Source organism: Photinus pyralis, unplaced genomic scaffold (genome assembly GCF_008802855.1).
Source record: "Photinus pyralis isolate 1611_PpyrPB1 unplaced genomic scaffold, Ppyr1.3 Ppyr1.4_LG8, whole genome shotgun sequence".
Lineage (NCBI taxonomy): Eukaryota > Metazoa > Arthropoda > Insecta > Coleoptera > Lampyridae > Photinus > Photinus pyralis.
Window position 1 is genome coordinate 15,525,792 of NW_022170819.1, and position 20,436 is coordinate 15,546,227.

A 20,436-nucleotide genomic window follows, 5' to 3' on the forward strand; every position below is an offset into this window, starting at 1 on the left:
CATTAAATACCACAAAAATAATATCCAACTTTTACGGAACCGCCATTAAAAACAAGATATCGTCATCACGCTTACGTAGCAAGCGTATTCCTGATCGAGACTTTATAGAGTTTCGATTCGTTGATGTGTATGTTGCTTCCTCATCTCGTGCGGTCTGCTCTTGTGTCTTAGCATTAGGTACCTACAAGAAAGGGGGACTCTAATTAACTTTTCTTCTGTTTAGTATGTGGTTATAGGTATAGCCGTTTGTGATAGTCGATTTTACCATAAATATGCTTGCGTGTTGAACCGTACTTTTCGCGCCTATAGAGTCATGCCATTTTGATGTACTGGTTTGGGTTTATGTACATGCAATTTATCATTTTACCAGTTGTTTGATGTATTCTTGTGCTGAATCGATTCATCTTGTTTTCCATACCTATTGTATTTCGCTCGTGTAACTTGTATCTCATTTTTGATCGCACGGTATGTATGGTACCTACCTAATATATTACATTTGTCTTGTGTGTTTTCTTACGCACAAAACATTTCGAGATAGATAAGTTAGTGATGACTCGCTGCGTGTAATTTTTCCTGAGTTGCCAAAAAGTATTAGGTAAGTCACAGACCATCAACGGGTACCTAAGTTAAGATTGCAGTATTCGATTCGATGAAGGACCACTAAGATCACCACATGATAACTGATTGCAAAAACAAGTTAAAAGCATAAGTTATGTTTGGGATACAAAGCAGGTAAAATGCGAGGTAGCTGTACAACAGGCAGGACCGGCTTTAGGCGTAAGCGGCGTAACCCGCCGCAGACAAGAAGGGGTGCAAAAATGACTGACCGACCAAGGGCATAAAATCCATACACGGAAGTCATATTCGTAAATAGCCATAGACATCTAATACTCATTTGTTTATGTAAATAGCAGACGCGTTCTCTTCGGAAAACTTTGCTTTTCAAAAAATAGGAATTGGCGGGATTTGATAGGCGGTACGAAGTTCGCCGGGTCTGCTAGCAATAATTGTTTTAAATATGAACCTCTATACAAGCCGTTAGGTAATAAATGTGGGGGGTGATAGTACCTACTGGTCAAAACAAGACAAAAATGCAAATATATGCCTCGTCTAAAAGGCGTCGTTTTCTTTATACAGGGTGGCAACGAAAATGTAACACCCTGTATACCCCCACCAACTATTTTGATACTTTATTGTAGCATTGAGTTAAATCCTTCACTCAACGATTGTACAGATTCTAAAAAATAATTGATGTATCTGTTTGGTTTTCAAAGCATATATATAATATAATAATGACATTTATTTTGCCCATCTAATCTGCCAGGGTCGAGTAGATAACGGCACTCGCATTAAGTCCGTCGCGCAAATAAGTCGTTTTCGTTTATTTAGGTATACAATTTTAAATTTCTGGTACGTGTAAAAGGCAATGAAAATTCGCTCAGTGAAATTTAAAAAAAGCGAATAACGAACTGGGAGTTTCATGATAATTCAATCTTGCATTTACCCTAACGTCATTCCGTGATCTTGTCCCTTTTCCTTATCCCTTTGTGCGGAGAAACTACATCTAAGGGTAAGTGCAAAAAAAATTTAGAATTACAGTCCATTTCACTATAAAACAGTATCCAATTATTCAATGATCCAATTTTAAACAATTATCACAGAACATACGAGAGAACGCGCAAAATCCGAGAAAAAAATTCAAACTTTGCCACCCTGTATAACGAAATTGAAACCCTTTAGACCACGCACATATTTGCATTTTTAGCGCATTTTTTAAGAATTAAAAAAATGTGGTATTGTTTGAGTTTTGTCCGTCCGTCCGGACCCACTTCTGCCGTTTCGAACTACTTCTATAGGGGAGTGGTCCTAGAGTCCTGGTATTTTTTGCAGTAGGTAGCCTATACCTTGAAGGTGTGCCAGACGGCCATAACATTTCGCTGTCTAAAAAGCCCCCCCCCCCCACGAATTATTTCCTGAGATGCTGTTTTTGAAAGTAAAACTTGCATAACTTTAGGAAATAGGAGGGGAGGGAGGGGTAAACACATGTTCTACCCTGAATGGAACCGTTTTCTACCAACTACTACCCTTCTTTCTGTCCTCTTATCAAAGTACGAGTTGGGGGGGGGGAGTGGAACTCCTTTTATCCTGAAGAGGGTACCCCACAAAGGGCGATTGAGACGTCTGCAAGAAATATATCCATTGGTGATGTCAAAACAAATAATAACATTGTATAATTTGTTCGTTCATAAGTTCAGATCTAATAAAGAAACCTTGTTATGTTCTTGTGTTCTACCATCCAGAAATTATAAAAGTGTTATTTAGATAAAAGTCAGGAAAATGACACATTACTGGCCAAGAAATATCAACGTGGCCCCTTTGGGGCCGAGTACTTTAATTTCCGAGTTTTGTATTAAATTTTACCCCAAATCGTATTTTAATATAAAATTTCAATTTTTATATAGAACTTTTGATTAATGTCAATCTGTCAGTGATGACAGGAGTCATTATAGACATTTACAAATGTCACAAATGCGGCCGGTAAAGTGACGATGCGGCCGGTACAGTGACAAGCGACAGGAAACGTAGTCTGCCCGCCATAAAAACTCTAGTTGTTTTTAAAATAAAAATTTTTTCAAGGAACTATTTTATAAATTTAGGCCTTTATCTACAAAATGTTCGGACTATTTTTTTTTAAAGTGTATAGCAACTGAATATCGATTGTTTAAAGATTACCTGTTTTGCGCCGATTATTGCGCTAATCTGTTTCATTTTTTTACTCGCGATCAAGACGATTTATGGAAAAAGTAAACCGACAGTTTTTTAGATAAGTTCCTTCTAAACATTACCCCAAAAAATGAAATCATATTTTTTGTAAATAAAGTCTGTATCTTGGCGGGCGGTAAATCAACAATTTCAGTGTAACAAGTGGCGCCGCTGCTCAGTCTCGGCAGGAACTAGTTAAGGACTAAGACAGGAGTTGACAAAGCAAAAATATCATCTTGTCTCTTGCAACTATAATCGTCTATATACTATAATGTAAAAAAGTTGCGCTTGGGTAAAGAAGACTCTTAACGTTCGACGTGCTTATAACATTTTTTGCGCCATCGAAATTAAAATTATGCAACCAATATAACTATGCACTAAGCAATTAACGAGCAGAATAAATCGAATTGATCGAAGTGGTATGGTGTACATCACTAGGCAACCAGTTTAAATGTCAAAATTGAAATTAATAATTTCATAAAAATGTGCATGTGTCTGATGTAGTTTACTAGCTTTGCACTTCCTTTAGGACTTTATGAGCGTCTTGCTATAGGAAACAACGGCACAAATTTTACGTTTAATGTACCTAATAATAATTAAAGATTAAATGTAATGTAAGACTGTTGATTTTTAAAAAGGCGTCGGTAAGTATTTTTGCTGTTCTGTTTTTAGATCGGTAAGTAATTTTGGCGTCGTCGTAATCATAGCAACTGGCAAATTCTACGTACTGTCATGGAAACACCCATGGTAAATAGTCAGAAATGACCGATCGCCCAAAAAACATTTAATGTTAAAGATGCGTTGTAATGTCGTATTCGAGGCCATATTAAATACGTTGAAACAACAATATAATTTATCCATTCTTAGTAAGTATCTCATTCAACGTTGGAATCTGCGACATTTAATAGGTACCGTTTTGTAACCTAACGTCACGTAACCTTCACGAACGGTTTTTTGGATAGTGCCTCCCAATTCACCATGATTTTGCATTTTCTTCTTCTTCTTCTCGAAAATGTAAAAACAAAATTGACTGAATGAACATTTAGGTAATAAGTAGAATTTATGAAAAAAAAACCAGCTACACCGACAAAAATCCAAATTATCTACACTTTTAACTTTCACCCTAAAATGTTAATCACTTAAAGGACCTTTATAATTGCGTTCATGAACCTGGTGGCTGCATATTATCTTACTTGATTTATTAAGAGACATTTATTACTGTACATTTATTAAGAAAAATAACATATGCAACGCCAGGGCTTTAATTTTCTTAAATGAACGTTTATTGCGGTAATTAGAATGATCATGAAGTGAATTGAAGAAGATTGCAAGATTTTTACCTACTCGCATGCACTGCATGCATTTGAGAAGCACAAGTAAACATTACCGCCTACCGTTTTGAAAGAAGGCTAGGGGTAATCAAGGAAGGTGATCGCATATTTGATTTGGGTGTTTGAGATGGCCAAAATTAATGTTCACAATTTGACTAATCCCATTTGATTATGACTGAAAGCGTTCTGAGGGTATACGGGTTGAAGTTCAAAGTGCGGGCTTCAATGAAAGGACCTTTTTTTAAAAGCACATTGGCGGGAAAACTAAAACAGTAGGAGGCATGCCAATGGCATTATCTGGCTTGAATAAACTTCTATTCAAGAAGCCACTTTCGGCATCGGTCTGTTGCTTTACCTTGCCCAATCCAAACGCGCCGTCTTGGAAGCGCCGAACCGAAAGTAACGTCAGTGCGCCTTCGGACGCGGTGATGAGCGACTGCCGGTTGTTTGCATGACACTTATCCCACGTGCTTGTCAACTGTCAGCCGTGACAATGTTATTAACTGTTAAACGTGACAACATTGTTTATGTTCTTTTGTTAATTATTACCGCCAATTCCGTACGGATTTTAGCACAAGGTATAGATCGAACTCATTAATTACAAAAAAAAATGTGTGATACCAAAATTTCAAAACACCCAATACATTATTAAGGCGTGTTTTAACAACTCTTGTTTAATTAACAATGCCATAAATAACGACTAATTAAAGTCACTTGTCAGCCCGTCTTAATTTATTCAATTAATTCCTCTTGTTCACATTTGTTCTAACAAACAAGTAATTATTATATTAGGAAAGAATATTCCAATTATAGATTATTGAGCTTTGATTAAAGACCACATTAATTACCCTATCTCGTTGTTATTAATCGTTCGTCGTGAATAAACAATCCTTTCTGTGCGCTGCTGGTTCGTGTACCAAAGAGAATCGATTTGAGTAATACTTGAGGCACAAGAAAGATAATAATTGTATAATAATTTGTTAATAAACAGCCAGAATAAAGAAACCATAGCAAAAAAGTAATATGGCTTTGCAATATATATTTTTTGTATGTTGGGGTGATTTTTTTAAATTTTTAACTGTCTTCATGATAAATTAAAACAGTTGAGGACAGGCCTGATTTTGATATTAATAGTGCCCTGCATATATTTGATTATTAGTGCCTGCATTGAATAAAGAGTGATTCTTATTCAATAGTGCTCTCCTAAGAAATCTAGTTATGAGAATGAGTACCTACTCAAGAAATGTATCCATAACTCGAGTGTGTAGGATTACTTTTCACTCTCAATCGAGTTCTCAATGAATTCAAATCCTCACAGAGGAAGAGGGCTTTAATAATATTCAGCAACTGTAAATCTCTAAAGTCTATCTCTGAAGAGTCTAAAAATTGAGAATTATCGCATAGAATGCTAAATAGTTACCGTTTATACGTAGGTACATTTATTAATTTTAGGCGAAAATGTTAAATATAAAAGTTATAGCGATTAAAAAAATGAGCAACTTTTGTATCTGCACAGTTTTCACATAACTATCGATTTTCCTAGAAAAATCGGAAAAACTGTTTTTTGTGGTTTTTTATTCCTTTCCTATTTTCGCGAAAAAATGTCGTAGGGGTTTTAAATTTGGAGGAAACATACTTTGTTTTATGATAAAAAAGAAGATAATTTTTGGGCCCATAAAGTTGAACCATTTCCAAGATCTCACGATTTCTGAAAAAAACACCTCTTTTTCAAGGGGATGAATAATCTATTTTTTTTCATCGTACATAGGTGCGCGAGGTAGCAAAATTATTGGGAAGGCTTATATTTTAATAAACCAAAAAAAAAAGTAGGTATTATTCCTATAGCAAAAATTCGAGAAAATCGCTAAAAACTGTAAAAACAGTTTTAAGATATACCTACACGGTTTTTGACATGATAAATTAATATGTTGGATGTTAATAAAGATTTTTTTGAAGTCTGCCTTCTTGCTTCTCTATAATGTTTGCTTAAATATTCTCTTTTGTTATCTTATATTCAACTGTTTTAGTTAAAACATCTTTATTATTTCTTTTTTCTGCATTTTTACCGCAATAAAAGCAATTCGAAATAAAATCGAATTATCTTGCTTCCTGATTCCTTAACAATTTGTTTTTGTTCACTGACTCTTCATCCTGCCTGTTTTATGCTGATGCAATTGCGTTGGGCCTGTTGATAAACTTGCAAAATCTGCAACAAGAACGTTAGTTTTACCGGCCAAAGCAAATGATTTGAGAATTAAAACCTGGAATAAACTTTATGAGGATTTTATTCATAATTCCTGTAAATTAACGATCAACAGGCCCAGCTTAATCCCATCAGCTGTAAAACAGGCAGGGAGAAGAGTTAGTGAATAAAAACAAATTGTTCAGGAAGCAAAAGAATTCGATTTTACTTCGAATTGCTTTTATTGCGGTAAAAATGCAGAAAAACGAAATAATAAAATTGATTAATTAAGGCCGTTGGGCACTAGGAAACAAAACAAAATATTTTAGCAACATTAAAGACGAGAAAGAAGACAGATTTCAAAAACTTTTTATTAGCGCGGATCCCATACGTTAATTTATTTGCAAAAAAAGCTATTTACCTACTGTCAAAAACGATATAAGATTAAAACTGTTCGCACCGTTTTTGCCGCTTTTCTTAAAATTTTTCTATTAGAATAATGTTTTTTATTTTTGATTATTAAAATGTAAGTCGTTACGAAAATTTTGCTACCCGCGCCCTCTTCCTCTGTACGATGAAAAAAAGATTTTTCATCCCCTTGAAAAAGAGGTGGTTTTTTTCAGAAATCGTGAGATCTTGGAAACGGTTTAACTTTATGAGCCCAAAAATTATCTTCTTTTTTATCATAAAACAAGCTATGTTTCCTCCAAATTTCAAACCCCTACGACATTTTTTCGCAAAAATAGGAATAAAAAACGAAAAAAACAGTTTTTCCGGTTTTTCTAGGAAAATTGGAGTTTATGTGAAAATAGTGCAGATCATTTTTTAATCTCTATAACTTTTATATTTAACATTTTCGTCTAAAATTAATAGTTTTGCCACAATTGCAAAACACCACTTTCCACCCCTTTCAACCCCCGGGATTTCACCCGCGGAAAAATTTAGCTGTTTTAATTATTTTTTCCCAATTTTTAATCATTTCACCTGCCTGAAAAACCCGGTTTCGCCCGGTAACTAATTTTTTTGGAAAATAAATTATTTTAGAGCTATTTAGCCTAGACCAAGGGATAGGTAAGTACGAGGGAAATCAAAAAAATTAAAACTTCTTTATTTAACCTCTCGGCCCCTGGTTATCCCAAAAATCTTGGACATATATCAAAATCTAAGTTAATTAAACGCGCTTCATTTGAGACTAGATTCGACTTAATCGGATGCGGTTTACTGCAACTCATTTAATTAGCTACTGTTTATTAGACTCAGTTAATTGACCGGGTTGAAATTTCAAAATTCGATAGTCCAGTAATGACAATTGTCACTTAGAATTTCGTGCCAATCGCAGAGGGCGTCTGTCGTCTATGTACCTAAACTACACTCTACGGCCACGTTACTTCCTTTTAATGCTGGTTTCGAATTAACACAGGAAACTAAATTCGGTTATTAGGAATGAAGAGAACTGAAATCGTAAAATATTAATTTCTCTTCATCTTCTAAAGAACAACAGCTTTCGGAATTTCAAAATATTCTCATATATTAAAAAAATCAAATTTTGTATTTATCTACAATCATTTGAAACAATAATATAGAATGATTTTTTACGTAGTAAAATTCAAGTACCGAGGTTTTACGAAATTATTTAAAGCAACTACTTTTCTTACGAACTTAGCTCTCCCTTGATAAATAATACAAGGGGCTACTATTCCGTTTACACATTCGTAATAATACATTGAACCTCGCACTGAACCAAGCTGGAGGATTCTCGTTATCTAGTAATAAATTCAATAAAAAATTGCTTTCCTCTAGATGGGTGCACATGACTCGTTCAAGATGCGGTTACTCAAAATTAAGTGATCCGACAGCCAAATGTAGATGTAGTATAAAAAATATGCGACGAATTACAACATGAAATTCAATAAGTCCATTTTTCTAGCTTTCAAAGTCATAGGATTTAATTTCGCGGGTTTAAAACTTCAGCGATTGTTCGTGTTTACCGTAATAGTTTCTAATTTTTAGAAACTGAGGGCTACCAAAACTTATTTGCGCATTTAAAACTATTCAGATTTGTTTTACATGTGCTCAATTTCGCTACCGTATTAGCCCAAAATTCTCTGAAGGTGATACATGCTCCATTATTGTGGTGTCACCCTGAATTCATTTTACAGGTAGTTAATTTAACCCTGTCTCACTTTTAAAAGCCACCCGAATTTTCTTTTTACAAACAAAATATACCCCACGGTAATTTACAGGGGGTTAACTTGGCTTCTCTCGAGACAACGCGAAATCTCAGATACAAAATATAAAACACCCTGCGCTAATTTACAGGTGCACATCGCTTCGCTCGCGGTTCAATGCGAATTCTATCGCAGTTCAACGCAAATTCTCTCGCGGTTTCACGCGAATTCTCTGACAGTTCTTCCAAAACAACCAACTTCTCACTACTTCACCTTTTTCTTTATTGACGTCCATCCCGTGACGTAAACCTTTCCCACCAATAAACTACCTGATTTCTTGACGGCCGTAAATTAACTCGACTTCCTCCCGATTCTGCAAATCACACACGACGCAACAACTCAAATAACGACGACTCCAAATGAACAAAATCCTGCCAAATAATGAGACCACTCTTTATGTGGAAGACTAATATATCGTCTAAAATTGTCACATTCGGGAAAGCTATTATAATCCAAAAAAACAAAGTTAAAAGCTAGTCGTTTCATAACATCGCCCTCCGAACTCCATCGCTAGGGTTTTGCTATGAAAAAGTGCGATTACTCCAAAAATATACAAATATCTTAGATATGTCAAAAATGGTCATATAAAATTATGATGGATATTTCAAATTTCCCATGGTCGGAATGTAAAGTCGAAAATTCATTGATTCTAAGCGAACTGTGGAGGTCAGTTATCGAGTAAACGGATCTGATTAATAATTCAGAACCGCATTAGCTTAGATTCGGAATACATTATGCTGCTTTTGTTTTCCTGCGTGCATAATAATTAATTACATTTTACGTTTATCTTGAATTAAAATGTGGGTGTGATCAACCGGGACGACAATGAAATAATGCTAATGAGTGAAATACCTCAGTGGCCGTGGATATTTTTTTAAATCGTTTCGCTTCGTTCATCTTTCCAAAAGCCATAAGCTTCGTATCTGGATTGATTTGAAGTGTTGTGAAACCTGTTTTTGTTCTTCGCTTAATATTTGCATTAAATAATCATTACACGGTGCTATAACATTCTTTCTTATCGTTTCTGGCACATTTTTTCAGCCTACAGCTTTTGTGCTCGCGTAATCAATTATATCTTAATTTCGTTCTGATTGACAGACTGACAGATCGTTTTGCATGCTACGCTCATTTCGTCCTTCGTTTCAGGTGCCACTTTTACTGCCGCCCGGTTGGGGATTAAAGATCTGTAATCGACCCCTACTGCGAAGGCACGTGAAATTCATATTGTCATCGAGATATAGGTACATAAAGTTGTGTCGAATGTGATTAAATTTAGGATTAATTTGTGTCCAACAATTTGCACTAGCGGAAAAGCAATTTTTAGAGTGATCAAGTTGTTCAATATATTCAAAGATGATATTCAAATCAAAAATTTTTTTTCTCAAGATATCATATTCTGTTCATGTTGCTCTCAAACTTTGCTCAATTCCCCCAATATTTTTCTCAAGTGCCTTTCATGTTTAGCGCAAGTTCTTCTCATCTCCCCTAAATGCTTCTTAAATTCCACTGAAATTCCAACGAAATTCTTCGTTTTATTTGTATTTTTCATTTGTTCAAGTAGTCAGAAAATCTCCTGTAAGTTCCCATAAAGTTCTGCTGCAGTTCTTCTCAAATTATTTTTTTAACCTCAACCTTCTGCCGTTTTCCACTTAAATGTTAAACTCTCTTTTCCTTAAGATTCACCTCCACTTCCTCTACAATTCTCTTCAAATCTCCCTAAGTTTGCTTCCATTTTTTAACAAATTTCCTTAACGCTCTCCACTCAAGCTCTCATCACCCCCTTACATTTTTGTCTCTCCTTAAGGTCTCATGGTATTTTAATCAAGGTACTGAATTTTCTATAAAGATTTTCTAAAGTTCTCTTTTACTTTAGCCCATAACGTTCTCCTAACCTTCTGCTTCTGCGTCAAGTTCGTCTCAAATTCCCCTCAAGTATCAATATTTTTTTTCCAATAAATTAAATTCTAGAAATGATAGAAAAGTTAGGGGTCCATGGCATTGCAATTTTGACTTACCCTATACTTACAGTCGGCAACTTTGGGGTAGTGATGCAACAAACCACTGCTTCCGCTTCTGCAAGTGCGGAAGTTCAGCATATTTTTCACTTCTGCTTCCGCCTCCGATTCCGCTACTTTATAACGGAAGTATTCCGGAATTTTCCAAATATGGCAAGGCACGCTGTACGCTTTGATTGGCCGAGCGGGACGGTGCGAGTCTTGAGGGGTTTCTCAACCGTAATTATTCTAGTTTTTATCAAACTTATAATAGCGAATATTCTAGAAATCCCGACAGGCGTCAAAGTTTCATGAAACATTGGTCATCGGCGATAAGAAACTAAGGCGAATGCGATGCATTCCTTCTGGGGAATATGATGTGTTTTGATCTTGAACATTCGGGCGCGTTCGGAGGCGTTCGAGAACTTTCGAGAAAGACCGGCGTTAAAACTAAATCGAATGGTGTTTTGAGATAGTTACTCGTGTTATGTTATACATTGTAAGTGATAAATAATAATTACTATTATAAATTAATCCATTTCAAAAATTAATGATTTGTAGATAAATAAATTACGTAATTAAATTTACATTGCTGTTTTTACACTTACGTTTCCGATTCCGCTTCTGCTTCAGGTACACACTTACAGGTGCACCTGTCAATTCTACCTGGCGCGTCGCAGGTGACTTGTCAAGTCGATCTGGGAATGTGGATGAGCAAAAACTGTCAGTTTTCGTAACTACCAAGTGACCTGACTCTTGTTGTGAAAGTTGACAGATCGCAGGTGTACCTGTCTATAGTATGTCTATAGGCACCTGCCGGACTCCATCCCTAGACTTGTAAGTGTGCATGAATTCCTGGGTCGACCTGTCAATTGTTCAAGGTAGATTGCTCAGTTCTCAAACATTTTTAGCCAACTCAGATAGACGGTGAATCTGTAGGTAAATGTGGATTAAGAGGTGTTTTGACAGGTAGATTTGACAGGTCACCTGATACAGTAGAATTGACAGGAACACCTGTAGGTGTGTAGCTACCATATCAGTCTGCTGCACCTGGATGGCACGAATAAAATGGGACGTGAGACACAATCGGGAATGGCATTCAATAAAGCGAGTTTTATGCGTCCGAAAAGAATAAGAAAAATGAAATTTGTTACACACGAGGTTTCGTCCCGCGGAGCAAATGCAAACCGAAAAATCACACACAGATACCAGCAATAAATCAAATAGGGCAACAAAATGCAAAGAGATACACAAATAAACATCTCAAATCGTACAATAAAGGTCAAATTCAGTTAAAGAAATTTAATAAAACGCGATACAGCTGACTACAAAACATAGATAATATAAATCAATTTAGTACAAAAACTAATTGAACACATCTAGAGATGAATTTAGTGAATAATTGTAAAATGATAAATTGCATGTATATGAAAAACGTCAAAATGGCATGGAGTATGCTCTGGCACGGGCTACCATTAATTTAACATGAAAAAGTGCAGGCTAGAATGCAGTGTTCAAGGTAAACTCGATTATCATACAAACAAGCCCACATACTAAACAGAACAAATGTTAATTAGAGGACCCTCCTTCTCGTATTGCTTACGCACCGTCCGACAGCGAGCTTGAAATGAGCAAGAATCAGACAAGGTGAAGAATTGGAACTTTTTCCACAGTATAAATGGTTATTAGAAACATACAGGAGCAACACCATACTACATAAATCAGTTCTTAATAAAATAATGTAAAAGGCCTGTATATTATGAACAAAAATATATGATTCAAACAATAGCTCGGAGGACGCCATGCTCCAATAGACACTTATCAAAATCTAATGCAAAATGTAAACACAAATTGTGACACGAAATTTAAAGAATGATGAATTAATGAAATAATAAAATGATTACTACCTATAATTATACTTTTCAAAACAAAACAAAGAACATCACATTGGAAATGCCGGTGCGCGTGCACATTGCTGAAACCAAGAAAACCATGCCAACTTTTCTGTCAAGCTTCATACCCAACAAATACCTGTTCGCGGCATCTGCGCAGAACGAGTAAAGCCGAAGACTTATCACGATTTCTGTATACAGAGTGTATTTTTTCCCATAGTGCTATTTATTTAGCTATAAGGGGTGTTGTCTGACTCTATGAGTAGGTCTCCACTATGTGCTAATTTTTTTCAAGATGGCAGATAAGGATAGTGCATAATTCAAAATGCACAAGGACGAAACTTCGCTATTGGTCGCGCGTAAATGGGAGTGGTTTAGCTTTCAGCTTTAGCGAGAAAGAGAACGTGGCGAAGTTTTAGCTAAGGTGGCAGAACGTAGATAGCTTTTGGTCGTATGTGTTTGATTCGCAAATATAGATAAATGTATCCTTTACTTTTTCCTTTGTAATGTAAATCCTTCATTGAGAATGTCGCTTCAATTACGTTTATAGGAATTCAAATGCGAGTTCTCTAGTTAACTTTTATCCTGTTTTGAAGTAAGGGTTACACTTATCATGTGCTAGGGGCAGATTGAAGATTAGTGCTGAGTGTTAATCCAATTTAGGGTATATTGCAGTTTTTGATGCGTAGGTAGTTAAAAAAAAGGAATTTTCCATAGGTGTGGGTGACTTTCATTTGAGATTAATATACAGGGTGTTTAGATAATTTAAGTCATTTATGGTATTTGGGAGATTTTGTGTACGTAGGGTGGCTTCAAAATTCAAGTACGATTTTTAAAATTCAGTTACGATTTTTGTGATCGGCTTGTGCGATGAGTCGAGGATTTTGTTTGTTTTCTGTGGGAGCGTAATATATTTGCTGAAATTGGATACGGTGTTTGCCGCCATCTTATTTTGCATTAATGCCAAATGTGACTCCTGAATATTTGAATTTTTATGCTATATGAAACCTGTTATGGAATGGATCTCGAAAAATATAGTGAGACAGTTCTTGTCCCCGCCAATGGCGAGCTCCTGAACTCAAACCACGGAAATAAACCTAGAACCCACCCCAACAGGTCCAACAGGTCGAAAACCAAGTCGAAAACTATTATAATGTAAAACTGTTAAATGCAAATTCGAAGAGAAGTGGGTACATATCCTGGAAAGTTTTTTCTTTCCTTGTAATCAATGAAATCCCTACAGCTATTCGCGTGTGATTAAGAGAGGACAACTCGGCTTTGAATTTGAATTTGATTGTTTTTGTAATGAACGTTTTTAAAAATAAATTTCACTCTCCTCCTCTCATATTTCAACAAAAGAAACAAGATGAAAAGTCTGCGCGAATGACTATTATAGTACCTACATTTTGGGTACGTAGGTATTTTGTACACGATATACGAATTTCGACGGCCCCACAGAAAAACCTTTTTGTTGGTAGAGTCGGAACTAGTTTTCAGATGCCTTTCTCTCTCTTGCCTTTTTGTCAAGTGTAGCGAACGCTTTCTTCATACCTTCTAGTTGATTCTTTGATCTTAATTCGAAGCTTGAGTTTAAGGATATTGGGTTAGTTATTTGTTTAAATTTTACAGTAATAGGGGGGTAACTTGATACACGTGATTATGGATTTTTTAAATCCAAACTGTGCATTTTGATATGATGGTGAACCAGCTTCTTGACAAAGTATAGAAGACCATTGTAATTTCACCATTTGTTGCAGAGTGTATGTGCTGTTCACAAGCTACAGGATACTGCAAGACAATCTGCGAAAAGGTAAGAACGTCATTAATTCGGAAACGTAGTTTATTAAAAAGATAAACAGATAAACATTTGTGGTTGGTTCCGGATTTCCAGATGCTCGTCCTCGGTTACATAATCGCGCGGTCTCATTTCAGTTCATTGCCATGTGCACTTTTAATTCAAAATAATTGTCACAATTGTGGAAATCTGAATTATTTCGCCTAAAGATCTAAAGAGCTATTCCGGCGGTGTTGATTATCAAATTAATATCTTTAACACGCACTCTTTTTTCCTATCATCAAAGCGAATCCATAAATATGCTGAACAACGTTTTGATGTTGGTTTTGTGCGGCGGCGGTACAATAATTTTAATTCTAGTTAAAGGCAGCTGTCTTTATTTTTCACGTTCCCGAAGAGTCCCTTGGAATTAATGCCGTTTTTTGTTCTAAATTAAAAGTTAGAAATATACCTGGAGGTTAGCCAACGTCGTGCTTGACGCGTCGCCAAATCTTTTCCTTTTTTTCCCTTATCTTGGGTTAGATTGTGCGTTTTTCAAATGCATACGGAAACGGTTTACTGTAAATAGCTTCAAATCTGAAGCACTCACTCATTGATCTGACCTGGAAGAGATGAGGATGTGAGATCAGCAAATTGCCAGGGGAGTTCTTCATACAGTTATTTGAATGGAAAGCGACGCCTCGCATTAGAATAAGGAGTGTTAAACGCACGTACCTAAATTGTCCTCATAGGAATTTTTAGAAGGGTGAGGTCGATTTCTCTAATTGCGTGATTATTGTGCTCATGTATCTGTGAATCACCGCTTTGTTACCACATTGTTATTGAAGTGTTGTATTCGTGACATACCCGTCATGCATACATTAGGGACATTCTATTTTCTAAATGCCATGCAATGAATAGTTCCTTTTCGCTGATGTCTACTCGTGTCGTGCCTAAAAAATAGAGGGTTGGCTCGTATTTTTCCTGAGGCCACATATATTTACAAAAATATGATCCAATTGTCTGGAGAGCAGGAGTGCAAGCAAGAGTTGATTTATTTAACAAAGTTTTCATAATTGAAGCAATGGTTTCCTGTCTGTTATGTTCTCCCAGTACTTGTAACTTACCCATCTATTACTATCAGGAACATAACTCGTTTATTTATTCCTCAACATTCACAGTAAAAAATTAGAGTAAATATTGTACTCAAAACGTGTAAAATATTGCATTGTATTTCAGCTGTTTTTAAAGTAGAGACTGCGGTTTTCACTTTTGTGAAACTTTTAATACTACAAACAGAATTAATCTATCTACCTTTGTTTCCGAGATACATGGTGAAAATCTTTACCTACGTAGAATCCAGGGGCGTAACCAACACATTTTTTGGATCACCGTTTCTGGAATCTGACCCAATGTTAGTTTTTTTAAATGAAACACCCTGTATATCTCAACGTAAATTGTTTGCATTCTTTTTTGTTTGATTGCATAGATATCACAACCTATATTTTTATATATAATTATACACTGTGTACAAGATACGGATGTCTATCAAGGGGATTTCGGAAACAATAGAAGATACTAAAGAAAATTTCGATTATTTCCGAAGATATGCTAGAAATACCGAAATTTGCCGATTGTGATTTTATTTTTTCTGATGCTATTTGAACTTTATAAAAAAATAAAGAACTCTTTGGCGAGTCGGAGTCTAATTTTCCCATCCGAGCAATACTGCTTTATGAAATTTTCTTTCTGGCAGTTTTCTCATTTATTCCTGTTCAATTCTGACCAGGCCTTGGTATTTCCCTCTGCCGTCTCCTTCGCAGAAGCCAACTTGTTTTGTTCACAAGATTTAAAATTTCCTAAATAATTTTCGAGGCTTTCGATGGTGGACGATCTGAATATTGCCATCAAACTTCTTTGGCTTCTGGGGAAGTATGTTGGCTGGCGTAGTGCTTCTTGTTACTCTTCGTGACCATTTATTCTTCACTTCTTTAATGACGGTATTATGCTTGTTCATTCTTTCTTCATTTTATTTAACACTTTCTTCCACTACATTCTTCACCCTCTCTCTAAAAATTCTCTGCTTCTCCTGTATTTCCAGTATTAAGGTGTACTGGCCTTCCAGCAACACTGGTGGTTTTCTAATCGGCTTTCACTTATTTCTTCTGTCAACTTGTTCTGGTCGACTTTGATCTCTTTTTCTCATTGGTTTGTTTGAATTCCTTTCATTATTCTTCTAGTTTCTTGTTGTTATCTTCCGGTCGCCTCTTATTGTTGTTCCCTTACGCTTTGATATTACAAATTTGAATTTCGCTTAAGTAAACCTTAATTTGTATTCTTATTTAAATTCTTTTAGCTTGTAATTTAAATTCAATATTCTTACGCCATCTAGGTATTTCGTTTGTAATTCACTAGATGTAAGTTTATATCTGTAGTAGATTTCTCATTGCCTTAGTTCTTTATTTTCGCTGTAGTAGATCTTTTATTATTAATTATTTGTTTCGTCGCTCGAGGTCGTGCGGAGTTTTCTTTATTTTCTTTCCGCGCACGCTCTTATAAACGAGATTCGATCATTACTTGCAAGAACAGTTACACGGTCAGCCTTTTTTTTTGGTTTTCTATTGGTTAGAAATTTAGTGAAGTTTTTCTCTTGTTATTTTGCTTTCAACACTTCGCTGACGCATTTGCAGATGTATTTTACAAGTTTTAAGGTCGTTTTCGGTATGTAACCAAACAATTACGCATTACCCTTGACTTTGAATGATCATTTTTTAAAGCGTTTTACTTCTTACTTCTGGCTTACTCTCTTCTTCATTATTACCTACCTGATTGGTGCTTTCCTTATCGATATTCGTCAGTGGAAACCTCAGAATTTTGGACTTTCTGAATATTGCCTAAGGAAAATTCATTTGTAAACGTCTACCGCCATCTTAACAAGTCAAGAACGCCATAGATGAGTTTCTACATTACAGGCTGCGAGAATTGTACTTCAATTCTATCAACTATTACTTGTGACATACTTACACATGATGTTTGTTGAGTTTGTTGTTTTGTCTGAAGTCGATATTTATCTGTTTTAGTCACGTTATTCGTGAATCGTAAAGTACTTTTCTTGAATTTAACGTCACGTTTATGCTTTCATATTTGATATTGCACGAGAAACCCGTGGTTTTAATTTTGCTAGTGTAAAGTCATTCGAATTATTGATTCCTATTAAGTATTAATTACAGATTTTATATACGATTGCCTCCGTGTCAGACGTTAACATTGCTATTTCGCAATATCTTACGTGCAGCGCGATTCACTACACCTCTTATTTGTTTGTTGTGTTATTGTCTGTTACAGATTTGCAGAACGCACCTTTTTGAGCTCAGAAGGTGAAGTTCATAGGTAAATTTTGTCGATTCCTTGATTAACGTTTGATTACATACTGGTTTTCGATACAATCGAATCATGATTATTACTTTTGTTTGAGATTCACTTAACGATTATTTCTGCGGAAACTTGTTTTGATATAAATACTTTCAAGACGAGAACAAGGATCTCTTAGTCTTAGTCGTTTCTCCCTTTTGGCCAGTACGCGTTCTCTCTTCTCTTTTGACTTTTACTAAAGACTAAGTGGCGCCGATTCGGATTACGATTACTATATTTCCTGATTGATTATTTTTGCTTGTGTATAAGATATTAACCCCGACCCACCTCCACTTTACCTTTTGTAGTTTACCCTTTGCTTATCTTAAGGTAATTTTGTTATATTTGCCCAAAGTGAACGTAACCACTTTCTGGTTCCTTCTATCTATCCTTTTCCCTTTGAACTTTGATTAGTTTAGGGCTGGCTTACAGCTTCGGGATGTTGTCAGTCATCGGATTCAATGATTTTTCTTTGTTCATCTGAATCTCCTACAATATCTAGACTGTCTTGCGAAAATTCTATACAATAATAACAATCTACCTATATTTCCTACTAAATTTCACAACGTTTATAAATGTTGCTGTGTGCAATGGCGTGCGGACAACTACACCACTCACAAAATACTTGTCCAACTAGTTCAAATAAATTACATTTGAAATTGAAACTGAATTTTGTTGATCTCTCCTCGTACACTTTAGGCGAAATCCTAATATTAATTTGAATTGATAATTTGAAAGATTCAGTCGTATTAGTCGACTGCCGTAAATTTCAAAGAATTAATTAGTAACAATTTTGATTAACACTGGGAAAAAAGTTAAAATACATCCCTGAATGAAAGAGAGGTTACACAGTCTGTTTCTTCTTTTTCATACCCCACACGCAGGTGGTCGACACAAATGGAAAAAGTGTCCATTTCCATAAATTTTGTTGCCTTCAAATGTTGAAAATAATATCTAAAGTTTCATAATCAAACTCGTTGCACAGGTAAACATGAAATACGGAAGCAAGTTTTCCCTATATTTAACATATGCGAAATACTAGCCTTAAATGTACCTTAGAAGACAAAAACACGTCCTCTTTTTTCAATGTGCGTAGCTAGAATAACAAGTCAAGTAGCGGCATTCATCTCGAAATACAACTTCAGTTTAAGGTTACCGTATTCTGGACCTCCAGATACCTTTTGGATTGGAGAAGCTCCCGCTAATTAACAAAGTACCTACATATTTCATTTACTTTATGTAAGAGGCTTCGGAATGTTATTTTCCACAAATGGGAAAGGAGTGAATTTGCTTTTAAATCTATTTGAGTTGGCTACTTTTGAGCATATTAAATTTTGTATTAGATTAAAGTCAGATTTAAATTATTCAAATTCAAGAGTTACTTCCTTGGATTGTTAATTTTTGGTATATTGCTCCAGATTTTTCACCTATATTTACCTTCCCTGAACAATGATTCAGAATTTTCTTCGGACTGTAATTGTAAACTGTAAAAAGCAGGTGTATATGGCACTTCGTAAATAAAACATTTAGTCCATGGGCCAGTCGACATGACGGTATAATTTGGGGGTACCAATTTTCCTTTTTACAGTGGTTATACAGGTTTATTAGGATGCCAAAAATCATGATTGCCATCTCAAAGCGGTAGCTAATAGAAATGGCGGCCAATCAAAGATGGCGGATGTAGAGTTTTATAAAGTAAACTATATCTCTGGAATTATTGATCCAATTTCATTAATCTTTTTTTTTAATGAAAGCTCTTTATATGTGCTATAAATATTGTTATTAGTACTTTTTCGATAAAATCAACTGTTAATAAGTAATTTAAAAAAATGTTTTTTTTAAATTGTTTCCCGAATGTTCTTTACTGCCTGTATTAATACACAATGAATGGTAAAATTATGCGCATATTATGCAGAATATTAGTGAAAAATATGCAAACAGTTTTGATATATATGCACACGTATACAAAATTATATATGTTGCATAATTTCTAATAAAAAAGGAATTACGATAAACACTAGCAATAAGATGTTTCTCTAACTTTTCTGCACGAAATGATTGTCTCCTGTCGCTAAGAATTAATTTATAAGCACTAAGCAGAGAAACTATACTCTACATCAACTAAAGTAATAGGTGCATTAGAAATGGACAAACTATTGGGAGCAATTTCCAAACCTTCCACAATATCACCCATCATCACCGTAGAGAAAGAGAAAGATAAAATAGTTTGGAAATGATGAAATTAAACATCAATTAAATCAATAAATCTTCCTTTCGGCTTTTGCAGTATGTTTCATTATCGCGTCCGTTATAAAAATCCGAAAGAATGTATTAAAAATTGAAATTAAAATCGATTAAATCTAACAAAAATAAAATATGCAATTCTATCATGTAAATGCAAAGGATATCAAAATATGCAAGATCCGCAAAAATAAATTCGGTTTAATAAATATTGCAAACCGAAGATACACAAAATCTCATAAAACAACCAAAAGTAAACGATTATTCACAGCTTTAGCTGATCAAACAATTGAATTAAAATAAAAATAATTACTAAATACAAAAATCATTGAAGTTACGTCTATAGATATATTGTGGCTGAAGAGCCATGATCAAATAACAAATGATGATGAAATTGGTATGTGCGGATTATGTTTCTAAACCTTTACTTCTCTACTTTAATTGAATCAAATACGGCTTTTAGCCATAACATCAGCAAAGAGTTTGTTAATATTGATGGAAAGGTGTATACTGTGCCGATAATTTGACATAAGTAGATTATATAAAACAAAAAATACATTGGAAAATTGTACGTCAAAATCAAAGAGATGCTATTCCGGAAGCAGCAAAAAGATGAAAGA

At 35.1% G+C, this 20,436-nt stretch overlaps 1 protein-coding gene across 2 annotated transcripts in view; it reads left to right on the forward strand.

The window, feature by feature from the left end:
- The first annotated feature begins 1,367 nt into the window (after nt 1-1,367).
- LOC116178980 (reversion-inducing cysteine-rich protein with Kazal motifs-like) overlaps nt 1,368-20,436 on the forward strand; it is a 61,306-nt gene continuing 42,237 nt past the window's right edge. The window contains exons 1-2 of one of the 2 annotated variants that reach the window (XM_031498650.1): nt 1,368-1,570; nt 14,148-14,200. In XM_031498650.1, coding sequence (XP_031354510.1) covers nt 14,153-14,200 — 48 coding nt within the window. In that variant the 5' untranslated portion in view covers nt 1,368-1,570; nt 14,148-14,152. Of the gene's footprint in view, nt 1,571-4,439; nt 4,673-14,147; nt 14,201-20,436 lie in introns of those variants that run through there. The other variant, XM_031498649.1, reaches the window with a different exon arrangement.